Source organism: Anomaloglossus baeobatrachus, chromosome 4 (genome assembly GCF_048569485.1).
Source record: "Anomaloglossus baeobatrachus isolate aAnoBae1 chromosome 4, aAnoBae1.hap1, whole genome shotgun sequence".
Classification (NCBI taxonomy): Eukaryota; Metazoa; Chordata; class Amphibia; order Anura; family Aromobatidae; genus Anomaloglossus; species Anomaloglossus baeobatrachus.
The window spans coordinates 657477091-657504889 of NC_134356.1; the positions used below are offsets into that span (position 1 = coordinate 657477091).

Below are 27799 nucleotides of genomic sequence, written 5' to 3' on the forward strand. Positions count from 1 at the left end.
AAAATAAAACATTTTAAAACATTTTCACACATGCAATTTTTTTTTCACAAAACTTCAGTCACCCACCCAAACAACCTGGCCCTGATGCTGCCCCTAGGAAGTGGGCAACACCCCTTGACCCCAGTCCAAGAACGGGCCCAGATTCGTTAACTGGATGGGTGCTTCGCTGCCGTTGCGGCCGGGCGGACTGCCGGAGCCATCATCTCCGTTGCGGCCGGGATGGAAGCCGGGACCGGTAAGGCCTGGGGACCCCAGGTCTGGGCCCTCCCTCACAGATGCTGCGAGCTCCGCTACCGGTGACAGGGGTAATAGGTCGGTCGGGGCATTGGCCGCGAGCATGGGCACTGAGGTTTCAGCGGTGCCGGACGGACGGGACATCTCGTGCAGTGGTGCTCCAGGAACCAAATACTTGCAGAGTCCTGGTGTCCCTGCTTCCACAGCCGCGGTTCACATGCGGCCAGACGCCATCCGTCACCCTTAGTCTTTTTTTTTGTCTGAACTTGTTTCCTGCCTCAGGCCAGCTAAACTCCTCGGTGGGCGTGCCCATCTGCCTGACTCCGCCCACCTGGTGTGTCTGTCTGAACCCGAGGAAGAAATCAGGTCTCACTGGGGATGACTGCTGTGAACTGCTGGGGGGGTGTGTGTGTCCAGGGTGCCACAAAATGATGGTCCCGGGGGCCTGAGGGAGGTGCTGAGGCGGGGGATGGTTGCGTGCTGGGGTGTCAGTGCGGTGCGGTGCGCGGCCTGAAGGCACTGTTGTACTCACTATGACAAACACGCTGGAGTCTCTGGTAAACCAAACAAGATGGTGAATGGTGCCCGAAGCCGGCTGCAGTTTTCTCCCCTTAATAGGTTGGTGGTTTCCGCCTTTCTCCTGCACCTCACTTGTGTAATTTGTATTGACTCCTATGCCTGAGCAACGGTAGTCCGCTCCCCGGCTTGGTTTGTGCCGGGGAGCCCTCTTTGCCCGTAGACGCTGGCCCCTTGGGTCTCTATGCCTGAGTGGTGGCGTTACCCTGTATGGTTGGGCTGTTGTCTTCAGACGGGTCTTAGGTGGGATAGGTCCTTAAGTCCAGTCCTCAATAAGTTGATTTGACTCAGCCCTGTTGGTTCTGGGCCTCATACTTGGTCTGAGTACCCCTCCTGGTGCTCCGGTTTCCAATCGGTTCTCCGGTTCGGTACCGGCGGGCCACCGCCCGTCCCCGGTCCCTACGGTTTCACCGGCTGTAATCCCAGCTCCTGCAGGCGTCCACTACCGTCTGCCTCGTTGCCAGAGGTGACTGGGCTCCAACCCAGACACCTGGTGTAGACTTTTGGCAGGCCTGAGCACAGGTCTGCTCTTGAACTTGACTCCCTCAATCCTCTGTCAAAGCTAATCTAGTGTTTTTCCCGCCTCCGGGCCTGTGAACTCCTCGGTGGGTGGAGCAAACCACCTGGCTCCACCCCCCTGGTGTGGACATCAAACCTGGAGGGAGGTGACAAGGTTTTGTAGTTTGGCTGCTGTCACCTTTTTAGGGGAGGGGGTGTGTGTGTAAGGGACTACCTGACTAGTCCAGGGCGTCACAATTGTTACAGTGGAATGAATTTGTGAATATTACACTTTTTATTTTCTCATTGTTGCATGCCATTCATAGGCAGTGCTGGCTCCCTCCTTTTGCGTTTAACTGGTTGGTGGTTGACCTCCACCTTGCCATGCACGCCCAGTGTGGTTTGCAAATTCCTTCTGTTGCCATCAAAATTCATGTTGGTGCCTGTTCACACACAGCCACCGCCTCCTGCTCCACAGGCATCATTATTTCAGCACCACCTGCCTGAGCCTGTTCTGCCCTCATCCATGCTTGCTGGTCTGACACTGTGCTGGTGTGTGTGGTTGTGCCACATATACTGACACCTGGGCTGCCTTTATTCGCAGTTGCCAGTCCTTGCAGCATGGGAGCGGTTCAGACATGTCTCGGGTAAGTGGTGTTTCTTATATGGTCCTACCTATTATATGATGATACCTTATGGTACGATAATAATTTATAACATAGTGTAGGGACCCCCCTATAGAGATTTGCCGTGAAGGGGCAGGGGGGGCTCAAATCATTGATCAATCATTTGCAAAAAATCTCATTGAATTGTTACAGTGGAATGAATTTGTGAATATTACACTTTTTATTTCCTTATTGTTGCATGCCATTCGTAAGCAGTGCTGGCTCCCCTCCTCTATCCATATTTATCATCTAAGTCCAGACATTATGTAGGTACAGAGTTTCACCTAAAATAAGGCACTGTCTTATATTATTTTGTTGCCTCGAAAAATGTGCTAGGGCTTATTTTTGGGGGAAAGCTTATTTTCGGGGAGACACGGTTGTGGGTAAATTTACCCCCCAAAAAAGCAGACCCCCCCCCCCTTCTCAGGAGAATCATTCTTACCAGACACGGTAGCAGTGTAAGACCCTAATAATATAGGAAAAGGTTTGAAAGGGGTAGGGTAGGGGCGCAGTTTGCAACAGCCATGGTCACCGCTCACTTGTGATTGTTCAGTGGTCATTTGTTTCACCTTCCTCAACCTGAGTACTGAACACCTTGTACTTCTGTGTCTTGCTCAGTGGTGGTTGGGTTTAGCCTCCTCATCTCAGCAGTGTCTCTGAGTCCTGAACACCTTGTACTTCTGTGTCTTGCTCAGTGGTGGTCGGTACAGCCTCCTCATCTCAGTTGTGTCTCTGAGTACTGAACACCTTGTACTTCTGTGTCTTGCTCAGTGGTGGTTGGTACAGCCTCCTCATCTCAGTTGTGTCTCTGAGTACTGAACACCTTGTACTTCTGTGTCTTGCTCAGTGGTGATTGGGTTTAGCCTCCTCATCTCAGCCATGTCTCTGAGCGCTGAACACCTTGTACTTCTGTATCTTGCTCAGTGGTGGTCAGGTTTCACCCTCCTCACCTCGGCCGTATCTATGAGAAGTCAACACCTTGTACTTCTGTATCTTGCTCAGTGGTGGTCAGGTTTCACCCTCCTCACCTCGGCCGTATCTCTGAGCAGTCAACACCTTGTACTTCTGTATCTTGCTCAGTGGTGGTCAGGTTCAGCCTCCTCACCTCGGCAGTGTCTCTGAGTACTGAACACCTTGTACTTCTGGGCTGCCAGGGAGGTTGCAGTTCTGGAATATGGCAGCACTGGAGGATAATAAGCTTCTGGTTGCTTCACGTTTGATGCTTCTCAAATCTTTGGCAATTAATTTCCATCTTTTTTTGTGTAGTGTTGGTCGGGTTCAGACTCCTCACCATCGGTTTTGCTTTGGACAGTCCCTGAAACTTGGTACACAAGTACTTAACAGTCTCTCCTCCTTTCGGTAGAGGATTCACAAACTGCTTCATCAGTCTAAGCATAATTTGGAGTGGTTGCAGGAGAAATTTAGTGGGATCAACTAAACTTTCTGCAAATATGACCTTGAGTCCAGGTGGCCAAGATGTTCTCGATGGCAAACTGTTTGGCTTCAGTGATGAGTCCTAACCCGGCTGTCTCATTCACAAAAAAATCATGGGTACTTTGTGTATCCTCCTTGCTGCCCAATTAGCTAAGTGACAACTTCAAGGTCACCACCTATTGACCATCCTTGATCCTCGTAGTTAAGTGTCCTTGTGGCGCCCTGGCCTAGCCAGGTCGTCACAGATAACACACAAACACCCCCACCCCCATTAGACAGGGACAACAGCCAAACAAAAATCCTTGTTGCCTCCCTCCAGTGTCTGATGTCCACACCAGGTGGGGCGGAGTCAAGCGGTTGGCCCCACCCACCGAGGAGTTCACAGGCCTGGAGGCGGGAAAAGTGACAGATAGAGTTTGGAGTTTGAAGTGAGAGGAGTGAGCACTTGGGTGTCTGGGTTTGTGGCCCAGGCACTGACAGCAAGGTTGGCAGACGGTGGTGGCCGTCTGCAGGAGTGGTGGAGCAACGCGGAACCGTACGACCGGGGACGGGCGACGGCCCGCCGGTACGGACCGGGGAGCGAAGTGAAACCAGCACACACAGGCAGGGCCATCGGACCCCGACCAGGCTTGGAGTGGTGGAGCAACGCGGAACCGTAGGACCGGGGATGGGCGACGGCCCGCCGGTACCGACCGGGGAGCGAAGTGAAGCCAGCACACACAGGCAGGGCAATCGGACCCCGATCAGGTTTGGAGCCGCCGACAATAGTCAGATCCGAATGTGACTGGAACCCCAGGGGTTTCACAACAGCAAAAGTCCCGATTGAAGGCAACAGCCCACACCTTGAGGGTATACAGCTACCGCCTAAGGCTAGAGACCCAAGGGCCAGCGTCTGCGGGCAAACGGGCTCCTCCGGTACCCATACACCGGGGAGCGGACTACCGTTGGGAATCCATAGTAGTCAGAAGAAGAACATCAAGGTGCAGGGAAAGACACCGCCATAATCTGTCCGGGGAGAGACACAGCAGCCGGCTGCGGGACCCATCCATCCAGCCGTTTGGTTTACCGAGGACTTTGTACCTTTCTTGCTGAGTGAGTACACCCGTGCCATCCGGCACCGCGTCGCGCTGTCCCTGCAACCCTGCACCTCACCAACCCTGCCTCCCCGTCACATCATCGGGCCCCGGGACCACCGACCCCTACCCACGGAGGGGGAAAACAACATCCCAGCTGCTCCCTACCATCGCTCCCGGGATCCCCGTCACCAGCAGCGGTGGTGCCCATCTTCACCACGACCCGTGGGTGGCGTCACGGACTAAATCCCCCAAACCAACCATTCCTTTCACTCACGGGCGATGAGCGCCGCTCGAGTCCCCGGATCCGGCCCACCGCTCGAGCCACCGAGCAGCGCCGGACCCGAGTGTTAGCGAGCGCAGCGCAGTGGCGTCCTCGCCACCCGCGACATCCTGAGATTAAAGCCTAAATACTCCAAGCTTTCCTTCAAGTGAACAATTTTCCTTATCACTTTACATGGCATGAAGTACTGAACAACCTGAGGGTTATGGGGATAGGTGTAAATGTATGGCTGATAAAACACGTTTGTGTGTGAATGATTACTTATTGTTGTCCACTATGAATATCAAGTTGAATGTTCTGTCTTGGAAACTGGGTCCTAGGTTCATCGATCCGTATAAAGTGATCACCGTCATTAACCCTGTGGCCTTTTGGCTTGAGCTACCCCCAGCACTTAAGATACATAGCATTTTTCACAGGTCCTTACTGAAGAAATTTGTCGTGTCTCTGGAGCTTACACTATTACTGCCTCCTCCAGCAATTCTTGATGGAAATCTTGAGTTTCAGGTGACAAGAATCGTCGTTTTGTTTTCAGTTTTCTCCAATATTTAGTACACTGGAGAGGTTATGGCCTAGAAAAAAGGACACGGGTACCTGTATATAAAGTGAACACCAGTAGATTGGTGCGTTCATTTGACTCGCCAACCCCAGGGCTGTGGGACACCCGGTGCCGGGCCGGACTAGTCCGGTTGTAGTCAGTGGTGGCTGGGCCCGGCTCCGTGGCCCTGGTGGGTGTCAGTAGAATATGTGGCTTGGTGAATAAAGTTGTGTTCGTGACGCCACCTGTGGTATGCGGCTATTAAGCCGCCGCTGCTGTGTGAGGCCTCCGGGATGATGTTATGGCAGCAATGGTGGTACTGCTCCCCACAGGTGGAGCAATGCCCGGGGCACAGTTGGTGCTTGTGAGTGTCTATGCAGCTGAAATAACAGAGACCACTCCAAGGGTGCAGTTCAAGTTCTTTACTCACAATTCTTGTCGGGGCCCAGGGACCCTTGGACTGCTGGGACCACTGTCAGGGACCTCCGCCGTTTCTGGTGATTCTGAGAGTAAAAGCCGGTACCCTTCTCTTAGTGTCTCTTTCTTCTGCTGTCTTCCTTAGTCTTGCCTTTGATAGGATAAACATGGCTTGGCCTCCACTACAGCCTCCAGGCTGGGGGGTCATCTGTCGGCTGATTACCCCTTTTCTGGAAGTTCTGCTATGGGTTCTGGCCCGGGGAGTTTACAACATTCCCTGGGCCTCGGTTTTTACTGTTTGGAGATGATCTTTGCACTCCTCCAGTCTCTAGGGACCGTCCCCTGTTGCAGCTTGATCCCTCCACCGATGTTCTTGTGGAACAGGCCACCGCAGCTCTAAACTGCCCTGGACAGCTCTACAGACTACCCGTGGCCCTGGGATCCCTTCTGTTCTCTGCTTGGTGTCACCTGGACCCTCCGAGTCCCAGGATCTTCACCAGGAAGCGTCTCTTTCTGTTTCTCAGCTCCTGACTGACTTGGAGCTCTTTTCCTTTCTCTTCTCCTCCTTGCCTGCCTCCAGCGGGCCTCCTCCTTCACCACTATCTCTCGTTCTTCTTCTCCAACTACATGCTGGCTCCTCACTCTCTCACTCCCTTAGGTAGATTAACTAAACTTGACCTTCCTCTCTGTGTCTGCTCTCAGATGGCTCCTCCCACCTCCCCAGTTGCTAAGCTGTACCCTATAGGAGCAGGGATGGGTCTTACGGCCCCTCCCAGCATGCAGCATGGGGGGGTAACTGCCACTTTCCCTGGTCCCAGTATGTACCTAACAATGGGTGTAGTGTGGATTTACCAGGGGACCGGAGTTCACTCTCTTCCTCTCTCAGAATGGGGCATCACACCGCTGGATGGGGTGCAATGACCTGTGGCGACGGAAGCCTCAGGGGCGCCACACATTCATAGTTTCATAATGTTTAAGGTTGAAGGTAGACTTACGTCCATCGAATTCAACCCATGACCTAACCTCTGTTGATCCAGAGGAAGGCAAAAAACCCCATGGGCAGACACTAGCGCCACATTAGGGGAAGAAATTCCTTCCCAATTCCACATACGGCAATCAGACTAGTTACCTGGATCAACGCACCATGTGTTTCATCCAGACAATCTAGGATCTCACGGTCTAGAGGCCACCCATAGAAGGGAGGGTACTGTCATGAGCAGGGTCGGACTGGGACTCACATTCAGCTCTGACATTTGGGGGTACACCGGCCCACTTGTCGTGTGGTGAATGTGTGATATCTTTGTGCACTTGTAGATTGTGTAACACGACCATGTAACATGTAGTCACAGCTGTGGCCAGCTTACAGTCCTATTTATTCCTTTATTTGCTGCTATTTTCCCTACAGAGCTCATAGATAATGAAGAGGATGCTGCCCTCCATAGTGCTGTGGCTTCTTCATATTGCTGATGGGCAGGGATACAAAATCAGATTTTTTTTCCACCAATTTCTGAGACCCACAACTTTGCTTTTTTTGGAAAGGGGGAATGGAAGGAAGCTGTAGTTTTCACTGGTGATAATTTTGGGTGCATACCACTTAGGGAAGGTGCAATGACATTTTTGTGGGCAGATCCCACCATGGAAACCACTATGAAAAATACTAGAATAACCATCTGCCTCTACACACTGTGCACAGGTTCAGGATTTTCAGCATCTTTTAACCAGTTCAGGTTTCTAAAACCACCAAGTGATTAAAAGAAGTGACTGCTCCATTCTTCTGGTGTTTGCCACTCGGAAGACGCTCTGTACTTTACTATGCAAGTCAATAGGAAGGCTCGGAAGATGCCTGGACGTCTTTTTTGTTGCATTTTACCTTTGCTTTTTCTTAGAAGCGCAGTAAAAAATGTGACACAAACAATGAGAAAACACTGAAAAAAAAACCATGGTCAAAAAGCAGAAAAAATGCCCTGAAAGTGGTTTTCCGGTTTTGGAAACCCATTCCCTGGATTGTTTGTTTGAAAACAAACTGCTTTATTGTCCCTCCCAGGCCTGCTATTGTCTGCAACGCTGATGTCACGTCACAATGATGGCGCTGCAACCAATCAATTATAGACAGCAGACACAACAGCAGTTTATAATTTTTATAACAAAAAGGAAGCATCAGACATCAAGAGGATGTGAGCAGTTAGTATCATGTTATGGGCACTTACATGAATACATCACTAGAACCACCATGAGTACATTAATGCATCCCTGGAATAAAGTTTGTAAGGATTTAATGAGGATTTGGTGAGATTATGCTCAGTTTCTGCTCAAAAAATCAATATGAACATACGCTAATTTACACTGTTTTTGGATAAGAATCTCGCCAAATTCTCCTCATAATCTCAAAACAAAGTTTTCAAGATTTTTTTTACATTTTAACTTGAAGCCATGAAGCTTGTTTTGGATTGTTAAATGTGTACAACATCAGATCCACTGTTATTACATAAGTGCAGCACCAGAAGCACCATCTGTACATAAATGCAGCACCAGAATCAGTGTCAGTACATGAATGCAGCACCAGAAGCACCATCTGTACATAAATGCAGCACCAGAATCAGTGTCAGTACATGAATGCAGCTCAAGAACCACCATCAGTACATAAATGCAGTGCACATGAATGCAAAGCTAGAACCAAGGTCAGCACATGAATGCAATGCCGCAACCACCGTTAGCACATGAATGCAAAGCCATAACCAAGGTCAGCACATGAATCCAACACCATAACCACCGTCAGCACATAAATACAGCACCAGAACCACCGTCAGCACATGAATGCAGAGCCAGAATTACCATCAGTACATGAATAAATAACTAACCTTAGCCCCATGTACAGTATTGTACAAACCAACTCCCAGGTTGTCCTGAAAAATGGTAAGGAGATGCTGTGAGTTGGGAGTTGTTATCAGGCATCATCACACTGCGGAGCATAGAGAAACCATAGTACTGATGAGATTCAGGCAGTATCAAAATGATTTACATGCAAGTACCTTATAGGTGATGTAATCTCAAATCAGAGTTGTTCCCGTGCCTTGTGTCTCTATGAAGTAAAGACGCCATGATGAGATGTCGCGCACAGTGCTCGTGTGTCCAGATTTCCCTCTTCTCCACCTTCCGCAACACTTCCCAACATGGCGCTCTTAAAAATAAAAGTATCATTATACTGCCCCATAAATGTCTCCTATACTGCACTCCTGAAAAAATACTTGCAGTGCTTCCTTCATAAAATATCCCCTCCACAAACTGAACCTCTCCATCATATTCCCCCACAGGCTGCCCCTCTCCATCATATTCCCCCCACAGGCTGCCCCTCTCCATCATATTCTCTCCAGGCTGGTCCTCTCCATTATATTACCCCCAGGCTGCCCCTTTCCATCATATTCCTCCCCAGGCTGCCCCTCTCCATCATATACCCCCCAGGCTGCCCCTCTCCATCATATTCCCCCACGCTGCCCCTCTCCATTATATTCCCCCCAGGCTGCCCCTCTCCATCATATTCCCCCCACGCTGCCCCTCTCCATTATATTCCCCCCAGGCTGCCCCTCTCCATCATATTCCCCCCACGCTGCCTCTATCCATCATATTCCCCCAGGCTGCCCCTCTCCATCATAGGCTATGTTCACATTTCTGTTGTTTTGCATCAGTCACCTGTGTTGCTTGATGCTTGTGACTGATGCGTTGTACAATGGGTGACAAGAAATGGAATTAATTGTCATGAGAAAGCGGATTCCGTTGTAAAACGAGAGAGAGAGTGAGAACGATCAGCTGATCTCCCGGACGCCGGTTATTATAAACGATCAGCTGAATGCTCTCATAAGCCGGCCGCCGGGAGATCAGCTGATCGCTCACAGAAGCCGGCCGCCAGGAGATCAGCTGATCGTTCACAGAAGCCGGCCGCCAGGAGATCAGCTGATCGTTCGGCCGCCGAGAGAGAGACAGTCATTTGAATGATTAAACATAAGATCTGAGCATGTGCAGTGAAAACATAAGGATTCCGCTGCTCAAAAAACGTTACATGCTGCGTTCCTACTGCCCAACGGTCAGTTGTTCCACGACTGATCAGCCGGTTAGCGGATGCAACGCAAGGGCATCAGTCGCAATCTGACGCTCATAGAAGTCTATGGGAAACAACGGAATCCACCAAATGGATTGCGTTGTTTATCAGAACGGCGGACTGTGACTGATCATAAACAATGGAAATGTGAACATAGCAATATTCCCCCCAGGCTGCCCCTCTCCATAGTATCCCAGCTTCTCTCTCACACACACACACACACACACACAGCCAGGCCTCATACACACGCACACACACACACACACAGCCAGGCCTCATACACACGCACACACACACACACACAGCCAGGCCTCATACACACGCACACACACACAGCCAGGCCTCATACACACGCACACACACACAGCCAGGCCTCATACACACGCACACACACACAGCCAGGCCTCATACAAACACACACAGCCAGGCCTCATACACCTACACACACACGCACACACAGCCAGGCCTCATACACATACACATGCACACAGCAGGCCTCCTACACATACACACACACACAGCCAGGCCTCATACACACACACACACACACACACACACAGCCAGGCCTCATACACACACACACACACACAGCCAGGCCTCATATACACACACACACACACACACACACAGCCAGGCCTCATAGACAGACACACACACACACACACAGCCAGGCCTCATACACACACACACACACACACACACAGCCAGGCTTCATAGACACACACACACACACACACACACAGTCAGGCCTCATACACACACACACAAGGCCTCATACACACACAGCCAGGCCTCATACATACACACACACACACACACAGCCAGGCCTCATACACACATACACACACACACACACAGCCAGGCCTCATACACACACACACACACGCACACACAGCCAGGCCCCATATACACACACACAGCCAGGCCTCATAGACAGACACACACACACAGCCAGGCCTCATACACACACACACACACAGCCAGGCTTCATACACACACACACACACACACACAGTAGGGCCTCATACACACACACACACACACACACACACAAGGCCTCATACACACACAGCCAGGCCTCATACATACACACAAACACACACACACACACACACACACACACACACACAGCCAGGCCTCATACACACATACACACACAGCCAGGCCTCATACACACACACACACAGCCAGGCCTCATACACACACACAGCCAGGCCTCATATACACACACACACACACACAGCCAGGCCTCATATACACACACACACAGCCAGGCCTCATACACACACACAGCCAGGCCTCATACACACACACACAGCCAGGCCTCATACACGCACACACACACAGCCGGGCCTCATACACACACACACGCACACACACACACAGCCAGGCCTCATACACACGCACACACACACAGCCAGGCCTCATACACACACACACACACACGCGCCTCATACACACACACACACGCGCCTCATACACACACACACAGTTCCTCTCCAAAATATTCCACCCTCACTGCTCCAGTACAAAATCCCCCCTTACAGACACACATTGTCCATCTGTATAAAGTACTCCCTCCACTTTCTTTTGCAAAGCTGTGCCCCCTTTCACCCATCTTGTGCCCTAATCCCCTCCCCTCCCCTCTCATCCACATTGATAAAACTTTTCATCTTCGGCTCCGTGCAGCGCTTACTGGTACCCGACGTGTGTCTGCGCGCCATGTGATGACATCAGCAATGCACTGTCATCATGATGCTGCGCACTTCAGGGCCCGGTCCCCGCGCTGCCTTGATCAGGGAAGCAGGGAGCAGCGTAGGACGTCCACATCTTGCGGGCTGGATGGAGGCTCGATCTACTGTCACTGTCTAATCAGCAGGGGCAGCACAGAGCACCCCCCCTCCTCCTGCTGATTTTAACTGCAGTGAGCGCAGCATGATCGTGCAGCACAAGGCAAATGCTGCCTGCCGTTCATGCTGCAAAGGAGAGAGTGGCCGCAGATCGAGCGGCCCACTACAGAGACCGGCCCATCTGGCATTTGCCAGACTTGCCCTATGGCCAATCCGGCCCTGGTCATGAGTGTGTCCTGCTCTGAAGAGATCTCTGGTGAGTCTGGGACCAGAAAGTCACAACGCTCCGATGATAGTCAAGGGCCAGCTGATGACCCCTCAGTCTGACATGACAAACTTTCTGTTAACGCCAACTACTTGCCGGCATTCATAGAAACTCATCATTTCTGGTGTTCAGATCAGTTCTTATGCTGATGCACTGCTCTGTACAGCACAAGAGATCGGAAGATCGCAGCTTCAAGTCCCCTAAGGAGACAAGTAAAAACCAAGTGAAAGCAAAAACAAGTTTTGAAAAAAATAAAAAATAAAAAACAAAACAAAAGTTCAAATCACCTTTCTTTTGCCCCGTTGAAAATAAAACAATAATGAAATTAAGAAAACACCTCACCACTCTCATAAAAAATGCTTTACATTATTTCTCCTGAACCAAATAGCCTCATATATGAAACTCTTAAGGGGGCTTTACACGCTACGATATCGTTAATGTTTTATCGTCGGGGGTCACGTTGTTAGTGACGCACATCCGGCGTCATTAACGATATCGCAGCGTGTGACACTGACCAGCGACCTTAAGCGACCTCAAAAATGGTGAAAATCGTTCACCATGGAGAGGTCGTCCCAAACTCAAAAATCGGTAATGGTTGTTTATTGAGGTGGTTCATCGCTCATGCGGCAGCACACATCGCTATGTGTGACACCGCAGGAACGAGGAACGTCTCCTTACCTGCCGCCGGCCGCAATGCGGAAGGAAGGAGGTGGGCGGGATGTTACGTCCTGCTCATCTCCGCCCCTTCGCTTTGATTGGCCGGCCGCTTAGTGACGTTGCGGTGACGTCGCTGTGATGCTGAACGTCCCTCCCCCTTGAAGGAGGGATTGTTCGGCAGTCACAGCGCCGCCGCCGACCAGGTAAGTATGTGTGACGCTGCCGTAGCGATAATGTTCGCTACGGCAGCGATCACAAACAATCGTATGCGCGACGGGGGCGGGTACTTACACGCTCGCTATCGCTACAAATTGCTAGCGATATCGCTACCGTGTAAAGCCCCCTTTAGTTCGGATCAGAGACCTGCAGATAAAAAAGTACAGTGGAACCTTGGATTACGAGCATAATTGGTTCCAGGAGTGAGCTCTTTAACCAAGTAATGCGGGCGTCACACGGGGCGATATGTTGTGCGATCGCATAAGTGATCGCACCCGCCCCCGTCGTTTGTGCGTCACGGGCAATTAGTTGCCCGTGGCTCGCAAAGTCGTTAAACCCCCGTCACACGTACTTACCTGCTGGGCGACCTTGCTGTGGGCGGCGAACATCCTTTTCCTGAATGGGGAGGGATGTTCGGCGTCACAGCGACGACAGACGGCAGCCGGCCAATAGAAGTGGAGGGGCGGAGATGAGCGGGACGTAAACATCCCGCCCACCTCCTTCCTTCCGCATAGCCGGCGGGTGCCACGGAACGCAGGTAAGCTGTGTTCATCGTTCCCGGGGTGTCACACGGAGCGACGTGTGCTGCCACGGGAACGATGAGCAACCTGCACCAAGAAAAATAAACGATTTTTTAAAATTAAACGACGAGTACACGACTCACGATTTGTGAGCGATACTGCGTCGCTTGGAGGTGTCACACGAGATGACGTCATGCGCGATGCCGGATGTGCGTCACGAAAACCGTGACCCCGACGATATATCGCACGATAGACCGTCTCGTGTGACGCCCGCATTACTTTTATATAAAAGCGAATTTTCCCACAGGAAATAATTGAAACGCAGACAATTCGTTCCACAACCCAAGAATATTTACTGCATTTATACAAACTTATTACAGTAATATAATATAATGCACTGTGTGAAGATGTAATTTACCCTCTAACTGTATATGCTGTGATACTATGTCATGATATGTATATTTCCCTGTCATTTATTTTGTATAATATGTCATGATATGTATATTTCCCTGGTTGTATTAGTTGTAATTCATGTATTTTCTTGGGGGAGCTACTGGTCTCAATGTGTCTCTCTCATACAATTGTAGTCTTGGCATCTAATGTGATTATGTAAATAGCCTGTCCTCTTCTATCCAGAGTTGTGTATCTAGTCTGTAATTGCATTGGCCAGTGAAGGAATAGTCATTGTTCTGCACAGCAGGGGATCCCTTCATCTACTGTGGCTGGCAGACATATTGGAGCCCTGTGATGGACCAAACCATTGATGATAGGATGTGTGACCCCCACCCCCTGAACATGTGGGCTGGTCAAGGAGCACAGACAATGCATTTCCCTTTTTGTAACTTCAGAGTGAGCTGAAACTTGGAAAGAGAAGGAGCCCCAGCCTGTGTGGCTGTGGACATGGACGGAGCTAGGCCTGTGTGGCGGCCCGTGGGATTGTGTGGAACTCTTTGGACTACTGTAAGGACGATTGCTTTGTTATCCGGTCCGAGGATTGTCGGGAAGGGCCTCCGAATCTGTTTTACGTGGACTAATCGTGTGCTGTTCCTGTATTCCTGTTAATAAACCTGTTGGATCGTCCCTCGGCCTCGTCCATCCTTTGCTCTGTTGTACACCCCTGTCACACACTGTATTCATATTCAATCATTACAGTCCACTAATACAAAATACTGTACAGTAAAAACCATAAAACATATTAAACTGCACGTTAGCGTACAATAGAATTGTTGGTGTACCGGAGGTACAATAGAGAGAAAAAATGATGTATAAATATGACAACCTTTATTCTAGTACAATACACAAAAAGACACCCCCAATCTATTCTCCCCAAAATAAGGGCAGAACTAAACAAATGTGGGGTAGTAATACTGCCCAGACAATTAGATTACAGTGCAAGCAATGTGCTGCATTGGTTAGCAGAAAGAAAGTACAATGCTGTATCCACAAATGCAAATTGATAGACATGCTAAATAGTATATACTATACTGTACAATGATGTACAGTACATATGTACAGCAAGTTATCTCCAGTAGGTTTACACAGAGCACGCCAGAACGGGTCCGAGTGCGATGAAAGGACAGAACCAGAAGTGTGTGCGGTGAGTATTTGCTCTTATTGGAAATCATTGCTCTTAAACCAAGTTACAAATTTGTAAAAAGCTTTGCTTGTCTTGCAAAATGCTCTCAAACCAAGTTACTCTTAATCCAAGATTCCACTGTATATTGCAATCCGTATACAGACCATGAAACACAAAATTGTGAATGCATCCTTTGAATATGGGTACCAGGACGTGAAGCATCAAATCCATAGGTGAAACAAAATATAAAACAAATCATAGTCACCCAGCCCTCAACTGTCCACGCCATCATGACGTCACATGAAACATCTACAATTTTTAATTTAGACAAATCTTAAAAGGGTATTCTAAAGTTGTCTCTTGAGCAGCACACGGCTTTCCAGTCTCCTTCACTTCCCGGTTTCTGGTAAGGCGGCCTCTCCTCGAGGGAAAGCTCTGCTGAATAGAACTAAAGTATTAGTAGAACTAGAAAGATCAGCACAAGATTTGCTAGAACACATTCAGCAATCAGTGTTTTTTTTTCTAAAGTCTACTCTGTTATCATTGTATACAGATATACATAAAGGAAACAGGACATTTCAACAAACAGAAGCCTTGATTAGGAGGCCTGATGTAAAAGCTCCGGTACTGATTTATAATTGCATTTCTTTAGACGATGAGGGGGAACAGATGGGAAGAGAAATGAGCAGCTAACTGCTGTACAGAAATCAATAGGCTGGAGAGCTGACTGGGATGTTAAGAGTTAAACCCCTCTCCTAGAATGTAACTACTGCGCAATCTAAGCCAGAGACTAGAGACCAGGCTCTATAGAAACAAGCTGTACACTATAAAAGATAAAAGCTCTAAATTTGAATAAGCAAATCAACTGCCAACATGCTTATTTGCATGCTAATTAAAGCAATTTAAAGCACCACTACAACATTTTTCTTTTCTGTACACTAAGGAAGATAAAAGCTATCATGAACAATGACAGCAGATTGAAATAGCAAGTCAATTGTAAACTTGCTTATTTTTATGCTAATTAAAGCAATTTAAAGTACCAGTCCATTGTTTGCTTTTTTTCAGTGCTGGAGTGGCGCTTTAAATGTAGGCCCCCTGCCCCGTCACATACTCACCTTCCATCTTCACCTTTTAATGACACTGCTCCAGTTCCACGGCGCCAACTTGTGACAGTAACTTCTGACTGGCTGAAAGTCAGAAGTTATGTCACAAGTAGAGATAAGCGAACCCAAGGTTTGGTGTTTGTTTGTTTTTTGTAAACTCTGTGTTTGCTACAGAGTTTGCTTTTGGAGTTGGGGCGCTTTACGTATGACAATTACTCGTGGGAGAATCACTGTGCTCGGGTATACTCGGTGCTCTACCTAGTACGAGCCACTTTTAGTGTTTGAACGGCTCACACTGGGGGGTAACAACAGCGTGATCGGACGTAGTGTGCACACAAAAAAAACAACAAAAAAGGAAAAAACTCTCCCCACCCTCCCTCGGAAATGTTTATGGCTGGGTGTATGTGAGCAGAGACCCAAACTGCCCAATTAGTGACTTCCGTTGGAGTTCAGGTCATCCCCTGGGCCCCAAACCAAACTTTATCTAAAGTCTGTCTGAACCCGCCGAACTGAACTACCAAGGGATTCATAGGCAGTATTATTTGAAGGTGCTTTTTTGGGGTATATGCAGGCCACTGAACCCCTCCGGTTAGGACTTCCTGGTCCATGGGGTGAAACATACATCTCACAGTATGTAGAAGAATGTGTTTTTCCCAATGATAGTCGGATGATACCTCTTATTATGTTATTCTAGTATGACTAATATACGTTTCAGGCTGGAACAGAGTTCTTTGTCGGACCATTATTGAGAAGCAGCGCCAATCCAGATATATTTTTCTAGAATTATGTGATATACTAAAGTTGGATGTCCTAGTTGGTTGAGGATGTGAACTTTGAGATGATAAACAATTTCTCATTTTTGGAGATATAACTAATTATCTACCCATTGTTCTTCGCAGGAAACGACTAAAGTCACTCATTCCTCATGTCTGCTTCTTTTCTGTTACGTTGGTTATATTAATTCTGATATACACACGTGACTGGAGGACTGAAGACGAAAATATCTACTCCCGGGTTCCCCAGAGAGCCATCACTCCCCTTTATCCATATTTCATAGAAGAAAATGAAAAATGTAAAGAGGGGGCACCATTTTTAGTTTTGCTCATTCCTTCGGCTCCTCAAGAGTTCCACACCAGAAACGTCTTGAGGAACACCTGGGCCAACGAGTCTTTGGTCAATGGTGTTCATATCATTAGGCTTTTCCTCTTGGGAAGGTCAAAGAGTAACGATGAGAAAGTTATCCAAGAGAGTGACCAATTTCATGACATCATAATGCAAGACTTCTTGGACTCTTACTACAACTTGACAATCAAGACTTTGATGGGAATAGAGTGGGTCAGTCGTTTGTGTCCAAAAGTAAAGTACATCATGAAAATCGACTCCGATATGTTTTTCAACCCTTGGTTACTGGTTGAGAGAATCTTACATCCTCAAAGACCACCCAAGAAAAACTTCTTTACGGGGATGATTACGCTGAATGGTTTACCGCACAGAGAAAAGGACAGTAAATGGTACATGTCCACCAAAACTTACTCCAAAATGTTTTACCCTCCCTTTTGCACCGGAACAGGATATGTTTTTTCTGGGGACATGGCAAAGAAGATATACCTGGCAGCCACAAGCATGCAGATGTTCCCATTTGAAGATGTTTTCGTAGGAATGTGTTTAGAAAAGTTGGGAGTCAAAATCTTTGAACTTTCAGAAAATTGGTTTAGAAGAGATAGGGTTCCTTATGACAGGTGTAAGTTCACGAGGCTAGTCACCATGCACCACTTTACACCTGAGGAACTTTTGAAGATTTGGCCCGATTTCTCCGTAGCAGTGAAGACTTGTAATAAGAACGGACTTGATAATGAAACCAAACATTGGGCATCAGTCGTCTTTCCACCACCGTTTTAACTGTTTATTCAGCCTTTTCCATAGCTGTATATTATCAAATCAGTCCAAAAGAAAAATGTTTCACAAGAATCTTTTGCGTTTCTTTTATAAGTGATATATTTATTTACCATGATTTTATCTCCAAGGAAATATTAGCTCTACACTCCATATAAAAGTACACAGATATACAAGTGCATCTCAATAAATTATATTATCAAATGTTAATTTATTTCAGCAATTCAATACAAAAAGGGAAACGCATATATTATATAGAGTCATTACACACAGAGGGATCTATTTGTATATATTATATAGAGTCATTACACACAGAGGGATCTATTTGTATATATTATATAGAGTCATTACACACAGAGGGATCTATTCCTATATATTATATAGAGTCATTACACACAGAGGGATCTATTTCTATATATTAGGCCCCTTTCACACGTCAGTGATTCTGGTACGTTTGTGCCTTTTTTTGAACGTACCAGAATCACTGACATATGCCGACCCATTATAATCATTGGGTCTGCTCACACATCAGTGATTTTTCACTGAACTTGTCTCCGTGCAGCGTACACACGTGTCCGTGATTCTGCACGGAGACAAGTCAGTTTTTTTTTTTATGGCATCACTGATGACCCACGGACCACACTATGGTGTGATCCGTTTGTGATCAGTGAAACACGTACCATAAAATCACGGACATATTAAATATTAAATATTTTCAACTTACCTTGCCTGCGATTCGCTGTGCCTGCTCCGCTCTCGGCAGCTCCTGCCTGGCTCATGAATATTCATGAGAGCAGGAAAACCCAACCAGGAAGTAGCTGCTGAGAGCGGTGGGCGGACGCTGCAGAGCTGGAGACTTCAGCACCATGGACAGCAGGAGCGAAGGCAGGTGAGTAATGTCCATATGCAATCACGGATCACGGATTGCACATGGACAACCCATGTGTGCCGTGAATCACGGAACACGGAGGGACATGTGCGTGTTTTACACATCAGTGAAGAACGTCAGTGTTTTTCACTGACGTGTGAAACGGGCCTTAGAATCATTACACACAGAGGGTTCAATTCCTATATATTAGGCCCGTTTCACAAGTCAGTGAAAAACACAGACGTTCTTCACTGACGTGTAAAACACGCACATGTCCCTCCGTGTTCCGTGATTCACGGCACACATGGGTTGTCCATGTGCAATCCGTGATCCGTGATTGCATATGGACATTACTCACCTGCCCCCGCTCCTGCTGTCCATAGTGCTGAAGTCTCCAGCTCTGCAGCGTCCGCCCACCGCTCTCTGCAGCTACTTCCTGGTTGGGTTTTCCTGCTCTCATGAATATTCATGAGCCAAGCAGAAGCTGCCGAGAGCGGAGCAGTCACAGCGAATCGCAGGCAAGGTAAGTTGAAAATATTTAATATGTCAGTGTTTTTCTGGTACGTGTTTCACTGATCACACACGGATCACACCATAGTGATGCCAGAAAAAAACTGATTTGTCTCCATACAGAATCACGGCCACGCGTGCACGCTGCAGGGAGACACGTTCAGTGAAAAATCACTGATGTGTGAGCAGACCCATTGATTATAATGGGTCTGCGTATGTCAGTGATTCTGGTACGTTTTAAATAAAGCACAAACGTACCAGAATCACTGACGTGTGAAACAGGCCTTATATAGAGTCATTACACACAGAGTGATCTATTTCTATATATTATATAGAGTCATTACACACAGAGGCATCTATTTCTATATATTATATAGAGTCATTACACACAGAGGCATCTATTTCTATATATTATATAGAGTCATTACACACAGAGGCATCTATTTCTATATATTATATAGAGTCATTACACACAGAGGCATCTATTTCTATTTCCACACCCATTCTGTAACCACACCCATTTTGTTAGCCACACCCATTTACACGCACTTTCCTCAACCAAAAAATACAACTAATTTAAAGTATAATCTCTTTCCCCTTCTTCCCCTCCTCTACAGTCACTCTCCTGTCCAGCACCAGTTGTTCCAGTCACTGTCACTCTTATTGTATTAAACACTTTTTCTACAATTTTTAAAAATTATTACTAAAGGAGCCCTGCTAAAATTGGAATGGACGACCTTCCCCATACAGATATCATCCCATGTTGTCTCTTTCCCCTGCAGATCCCATCCCATAATGGCCCCTTTCCCCCTACAGATCCCATCCCATGTGGCTCCTTTCCCCCTACAAATCTCATCCCATTATGGCCTCTTTCCCCTGCAGATCCCCTCATGGCTTCTTTTCCCAGCAGATGTTATCCCATGTGCTCTGCTCCCCATATAGCTCCCATCTATGCGGCCCCTCTCCCCATCTAGTTCCCATCTATGCGGCCTCCTCTCCATATATAGCTCCCATGTTTATGCGGCTCCTCTCCCCATATAGATGCCATCTTTATGCGGCTCCTCTCCCCATATAGCTGCCATCTTTTGCGGCCACTTTCCCCATATAGCTGCCATTTTATGCGGCCCTTCTTTCTGCATCTTCGGCTCACTGAGCGCTTACCTGCTCCAAGCACCGGCGGCCTCTCCTCTGTCTTCCGTCCTCATCCACGGCACTCTCCATGCACACTGACAGACGGCAGTAGGAGGAGCTACCTCCACACACTGCCGTGACCTCTCTGCAGCGTCAGCGCGACGCTGCACGCAGGGTCAGGGAGCAGACAGGCTCCACTGTACCCGGAAGTGCGACACGTACGGAGGTACAGGGATTAATTTGTGCTACTGTCTTAAAAACACTATCACAAGTGAATACAGGGAACCGGATTGCCGGAGCTGTTTCTTGCCGGTTCGGGGAACCGGCGGCTATTTTAACAACCGGTTCGCCCGAAACGGACAGAACCGGCTGAATCCCACCCCTGCCCACAGGTACGTGCTTGCATGCTATGGGGGCTGACTAGCCAAGGGAACTAACGCCCCTGTGACTAGTCCCTGCACTCATTAGCATATCATAAAGGATGTTTAGAAATACTTTTTCTTTAGATCTCTTTATCTATGCTGCTAGATAGATGGACAGTCAGGCCGGGATTAGCAATATGCACCCAAAACTGCTCGTGGCTCTGAGTGCATATTGTACCTGACAGGTTCCTTTTAAGAGCAGAAAATCCACTGCACTTAACTGTCTAAGCAAATAAAGAAAATTGCTGCCCACTGTGCCTCTAAAGATGCTGCTGAACTGTGCGACTTTGTTTTGTTTTTTTTATCTCTCTGGGTTTCTATGGGAGCCTAAAAAAATGCCTGTCAAAAAATGCAGTTGATTTTTTAAGTGAAGAATCAAACTTTTCTGTTCTATAAAAAAAATCTAATTAAATTTCTATTTTAAATCTGCACCAAAAACGCATCAAATAAAGGGGGAAACACATAAAAAACGCAATGTTGTTATCGTGTAGTTTTGGTGTTTACACCTGCAGACAAGGCGGCCATCAGGGCATTACAACCATGACTGGTGTATGGAACCTGGTGAAAAACGGGGCCCAGGGTAATTACTTAGCTTTATTAAGCATGGGCCGGGCCATCCTCTTCACCGGGCCCAGTCACAGCCGCAGCAGAGTGGCTCAGCCATGCCGCTTCAGCCACTACACACTGCTAATTTGCATGTGAACCATTTTGGGTGCATCACATGCAAATTAACCTTGTGGTGGAGCCTGGGGCAGAGCAGGGTGCCGGCGCATCATCCCGAGGCCCAGCGTGCAGCAGCATGATGAGGTCATCACTCTGCGACCTCATCCCACTGCTGAAGGCAACTCGGAGCTGCGGAGGTGGTGAGGACACGGAGGAAACATGAACACCAGGAGGGGCCAAGGAACGGAACATATATACCAGGAGGGGCCCAGGAACAGGACATATATACCAGGAGGGGCCCAGGAACGGGACATATATACCAGAAGGAAGACCCATGTATACATACACACATATATACCAGGAGGGGCCCCGGATGGGGACATACTGATCTGGCAAAAATTAAGAGATCACTCCAAAATTTTCAGTTTTTCTGACTTTTCTCTTTATATTTTTGAGTAAAATGTAAATTGTTCTTTTATTCTATAAACTCCTGACAACGTCTGCGAATTTCCAAGCAATACATTTTCTATTTATTTTCTGAAAATGAGAAATAGTCAAAATAACCAAACAATGCACAGAATGCACAGCGCTTTCACACCTCACATAATGCAAAGAAAACAAGTTCATAATCATTTACAAACAACAATACTAATAATGATTTACCTCAGGAAGATTCAGAAATAAATATTCTGTGGAATAACCATGATATTTAAATCCAGCTTTCATGCATCTTGGCTGCTTTCCACCAGTCTTTCACACTGCTTTTAGGTGACCTTATGCCACTCCTGTGCAAAAATGTAAGCAGTTGTTCTTTATTTGATGGCTTGTGACTATCCATCTTCCTCTTGATTACATTCCAGAGGTTTTCAATGGGGTTCAGGTCTGGAGATTGGGCTGGCCATGACAGGGTATTAATGTGGTGGTCCTTCATCCACACATTGATTGACCTAGCTGTGTGGCATGGCGCATTGTCCTTTTCAGCTTTGTTCAACACCTGGCCGTCTAATGGTTAGACGGAGACCTGGAGAGGTGTACAAGCCACAGTGTCTTGCACCCACTGTGAAATTGGTGGAGGATCGGTGATGATCTGGGGATGCTTCAGCAAGGCTGGAATTGGGGAGATTAAACTTTGTGAAGGACGTATGAATCAAGCCGCATACAAGTTATCCTGGAGAAACCATTGCTTCCTTCTGTTCCCCAACTCTGAGGAATGTTTTTTTCCAGCAGGACAATGCACCATGCCACACAGCTAAGTAAATCAAGTGTGGATGAAGGACCACCACATCAAAACCCTGTCATGGCAAGCCCAATCTCCAGACCTGAAACCCATTGAAAACCTCTGGAATGTAATCAAGAGGAAGATGGATAGTCACAAGCCATCAAACAAAGAAGAACTACTTACATTTTTGCACCAGGAGTAGCATAAGGTCACCCAAAAGCAGTGTGAAAGACTGGTGGAAAGCGGCCAAGACGCAGGAAAACTGGGATTAAACATCATGGTTATTCCACAAAATATTGATTTCTGAATCTTCCTGAGGTGAAAAATTATTAGTATTGTTGTGTCTAAATGATTATGAACTTGTTTTCTTTGCATTATTTGAGGTGTAAAAGCGCAGTGCATTCTGTGCATGCTGTGCATACTGTGCATACTGTGCATGCTGTGCATTCTGTGCATTCTGTGCATTCTGTGCATTGTTCTGTTATTTTCACCATTTCTCATTTTCAGAAAATACAAAATTTATTGCTTGGAAATTCGGAGACGTTGTCAGGAGTTTATAGAATAAAATAACAATTTACATTTTACTCAAAAATATAAAGAGAAAAATCAGAAAAACTGACAATTTTGCAGTCGTCTCTTAATTTTTGCCAGAGCTGTATGTGACGCCCTGGACACCCCAGGGGTCACAGGTCACTACACACACCACAACACACCCCCACCCCAGTAAGGTACCACCAGTCAACCAAAAGACCTGATTGCCTCCCTCAGAGTCACACAGGCACACCAGGTGGGTGGAGTCAGGCAGAAAGACACGCCCCCGAGGAGTCTGCTGGCCTGAGGCAGGAAAACACAAGCAGTTAGTTAGTTAGTGGTTGGAGAGTTGAGAGAGGAGAGAGAGGAGCTCAGTTCTGCTTGGGGCCTGGGTTGGAGCCTAGGACCCCAGATCAGTCAGGCAGGCAGACGGCAGTGGCCGCCTGCAGGAGACCGGGAATACGACCAGCGGAACCGTAAGGGACCGTGACAGGGTAGTGGCCAGCTGGAACCGAACCGGGGAGCTAATGTCGCGGGCGGGGAGGACGCCGCCGCTGCTGCGCTCTCGCTAACGCTCGGGTCCGGCGCTGCTGCGGCTGCTCGGTGGCTCGAGCGGTGGGCCGGATCCGGGGACTCGAGCGGCGCTCCTCGCCCGTGAGTGAAAGGGGTGGTTGGTTTGAGGGATTTAGTCCGTGACGCCACCCATGAGTCGTAGTGAAGATGGGCACCACCGCTGCTGGTGACGGGGATCCCGGGAGCGATGGTAGGGAGCAGCTGGGATGTTGTTTTCCCCCTCCGTGGGTAGGGGTCGGTGGTCCCAGGGCCCGATGATGTGACGAGGAGGCAGGGTTGGTGAGGTGCAGGGTTGCAGGGACAGCGCGGCGCGGTGCCAGATATCATGGGTATACTCACTCAGTGAGAAATGTACAAAGTCCTCGGTAAACCAAACGGCTGGATGGACGGGTCCCGCAGCCGGCTGCTGTGACTCTCCCCGGACAGGTGATGGCGGCTGTCTTTCCCTGCACCTTGATGTTCTCGTTTGACTACTATGGATCCCCAACGGTAGTCCGCTCCCCGGTGTATGGGTACTGGAGGAGCCCGTTTGCCCGCAGGCGCTGGCCCTTGGGTCTCTAGCCTTAGGCGGTAGCAGTATACCCTCACGATGTGGGCAGTTGCCTTCAATCGGGACTTTTGCTGTTAGGAAACCCCTGGGGTTCCGGTCACATTCGGATTTGACTATTGTCGGCGGCTCCAAGCGTAGTCGGGGTCCGATGGCCCTGCCTGCGTGTGCTGGCTTCTCTTCGCTCCCCGGTCGGTACCGGCGGGTCAACGCCCGACCCCAGTCCTACGGTTCCGCATTGCTCCACCACTCCTGCAGACGGCCACCACCGTCTGCCAACCTTGCTGTCAGTGCCTGGGCCACAAACCCAGACACCCAAGTGTTTACTTCTCTTACTTCCACCTCCTGGACTAAACTTAAACTTTTCCCACCTCCAGGCCTGTGAACTCCTCGGTGGGTGGGGCCAACCGCTTGGTTCCGCCCCACCTGGTGTGGACATCAGACACTGGAGGGAGGCATCAAGGGTTTTGTGTTTGGCTGGTGTCCCTGTCTAATGGGGGTGGGGGTGTGTGAGTGTTATCTGTGACGACCTGGCTAGTCCAGGGCGCCACATTCCCCCTTGGTGAAATGCAGACCGTCCGCGGGCTGCCCGTCCATCACCGGTTTTATTTTTTTTTTTCAAAAACTGTAAAAATATAAATTAACATGTAAACATTTCAAACATGTAAGCATTTCTTTTGTGAGGACACTTAAACGTTGCACATATAAACAAAAACATTTTTAATAATAATGGACGGACAGATGTCTTCCGCTCTCCCACCCAAGCAACCTAGCCCTGATACTGCCCCTAAGAAGTGGGCAGCACCCCTTGACCCCAGTCCAGGTTCAGGCTGCCCGAGCGGGAACGGGTACGGTTACTCGCACCTGGCTGTCACTTCAGGGGACACCACGTCCAGGGGGACCCCTGACCCCCGAAGGATGGCCACCGGTCCTGGTGGTGGCCGGGCCCCAGTCTGCTCTGCTGAGGGCCCTTCCTCCAATCTGCCTCTCCGTAGGCGGCAACGGTTTCCATCCCAACACTTATTTACAAACCCACAAGTTCGTGGGTGGCCTGCCAGTTCTCGGCCATGTCCATGAGTAGTCTCTCATGCAGGTGGTAACAACACACAGAGTACCTCCGGGGACAACTTGCCGGCAACGGCCGGAATAATGAGGTAGACAATCAGATGAAGGTCACGATTGATTAATGTCATTCAATTAGACTGGTGAGGGTCCCAACGGGGGACAACTGCTTGCAACGGCGGACCACTGCCTATTCCACCTCTTCCTCCGAGGTGGCCTCGCTCTCCGCTGTTAATATTGCAAACATCCGGTGGCAGGCTTGGTGGGAGAGGGCCGCCTGATATCCGTTCCCTCCACCACGCAGGACATAGAAAGCTACTGGCGCATCGCCGTTGGGAAGACTCTCACCCGCTTCTTCGGACTCCGAGACCGGTTCTGTGTCAGCCCCCGAGCTGCTGTCATCCGACTCCAGGGAACTAATGGTGGGGCTTGGCAGGTCGGTAACGGTCCCCAGCTGAGCCCAGACTTGTGGCTCCTCCATGGCGAGTGGCCCGTCATTGGCCGGTGTATGGAGGTCTGCCATCGGTTCTTCTAAGTCACCCCCTCCGGCTGTTAATTGGCTGGCTTCCTCTCGGGCCTCCGGGGCCTGGTGGGGCAACACGGACTCTGCCACCTCCATCGGGGACGGCGGTCTAAGCGGGGTTGCACGGGCGGTCAGCACAGGCGATGGGTCGGGCCCTGCTGGGGCCAGGGATAGACCGAGTCCTTCAGCTGCAGCGGCCGGTCCTTTAGGGACACAAGGGTGTGGGTCACTCACCAGCTCCTCTAGCATGGTCTCTATTTCATGCGCCCGCACGACCGCAGCCAGCTCCTCCATCTCAGCGGTCCAGCAATCTAACAGGTCCCGTACTTGGGCCCGGTTACGGCAGCACAACAGCATCACTTGGGAGTTCAGCCAAGCCGCCGTCCCGGGGGCAGGCTCCGGAGACTCAGGCCTCTCAGATGGTGCGGACATGTTGCAAGCTACTTCCAGGAACCAGTTATGTTTGCAGAGTCCTGGCGTCCCTGCTTTTATAGCCTTGGCTACATTAGGCAGATACACACCCGCCCCCCCTTGGTTCTCTTCAGCACTTCCGTTTTTTGGGGGCGGGGCTTCGCTTTCGCGCCTTCCCTGCTCGGAGAAGACGTTCGAGCGGGAGATTTTCGCGCCAAGATGGCAGTGCTTCAAAATTTTCGGCCGGACACCGCCGGCGGAGATCACAAGGCGCACTTCTACTGGTAAGTAGATGGGTTCAATCCTGTTTGTGATGCCAAGTTGTCGCGGGCGGGGAGGACGCCGCCGCTGCTGCGCTCTCGCTAACGCTCGGGTCCGGCGCTGCTGCGGCTGCTGCTGCTGCTGCTCGGTGGATCGAGCAGTGGGCCAGATCCGGGGACTCGAGCGGCGCTCCTCACCCGTGAGTGAAAGGGGTGGTTGGTTTGGGGGATTTAGTCCGTGACGCCACCCACGGGTCGTGGTGAAGATGGGCACCACCGCTGCTGGTGACGGGGATCCCGGGAGCGATGGTGGGGAGCAGCTGGGATGTTGTTTTCCCCCTCCGTGGGTAGGGGTCGGTGGTCCCGGGGCCCGATGATGTGATGGGGAGGCAGGGTTGGTGAGGTGCAGGGTTGCAGGGACAGCGCGGCGCGGTGCCGGATGGCATGGGTGTACTCAGTAAGAAATGTACAAAGTCCTCGGTAAACCAAACGGCTGGATGGACGGGTCCCGCAGCCGGCTGCTGTGTCTCTCCCCGGACAGGTGATGGCGGCTGTCTTTCCCTGCACCTTGATGTTCTCGTTTGACTACTATGGATCCCCAACGGTAGTCCGCTCCCCGGTGTATGGGTACCGGAGGAGCCCGTTTGCCCGCAGGCGCTGGCCCTTGGGTCTCTAGCCTTAGGCGGTAGCTGTATACCCTCACGGTGTGGGCGGTTGCCTTCAGTCGGGAATTTCGCTGTTAGGAAACCCCTGGGGTTCCGGTCACATTCGGATTTGACTATTGTCGGCGGCTCCAAGCCTGGTCGGGGTCCGATGGCCCTGCCTGCGTGTGCTGGCTTCACTTCGCTCCCTGGTCGGTACCGGCGGGCCAACTCCCGACCCCGGTCCTACGGTTCCGTGTTGCTCCACCACTCTTGCAGACGGCCACGACCGTCTGCCAACCTTGCTGTCAGTACCTGGGCCACAAACCCAGACACCCAAGTGTTTACTCCTCTTACTTCCACCTCCTGGACTAAACTTAAACTTTTCCCACCTCCAGGCCTGTGAACTCCTCGGTGGGTGGGGCCAACCGCTTGGCTCCGCCCCACCTGGTGTGGACATCAGACACTGGAGGGAGGCAACAAGGGTTTTGTGTTTGGCTGGTGTCCCTGTCTAATGGGGGTGGGGGTGTGTGAGTGTTATCTGTGACG

General features: G+C 49.5%; 1 protein-coding gene across 1 annotated transcript; it reads left to right on the forward strand.

The window, feature by feature from the left end:
* The first annotated feature begins 1850 nt into the window (after positions 1-1850).
* On the forward strand, positions 1851-18375 carry LOC142302027 (beta-1,3-galactosyltransferase 2-like). The gene is made up of 2 exons (XM_075343101.1): positions 1851-1955; positions 16896-18375. The coding sequence occupies exons 1-2, from the start codon at positions 1930-1932 to the stop codon at positions 17893-17895; spliced, it is 1026 nt and encodes a 341-aa protein (XP_075199216.1). The 5' UTR covers positions 1851-1929; the 3' UTR covers positions 17896-18375.
* The last annotated feature ends 9424 nt before the right edge of the window (positions 18376-27799 follow it).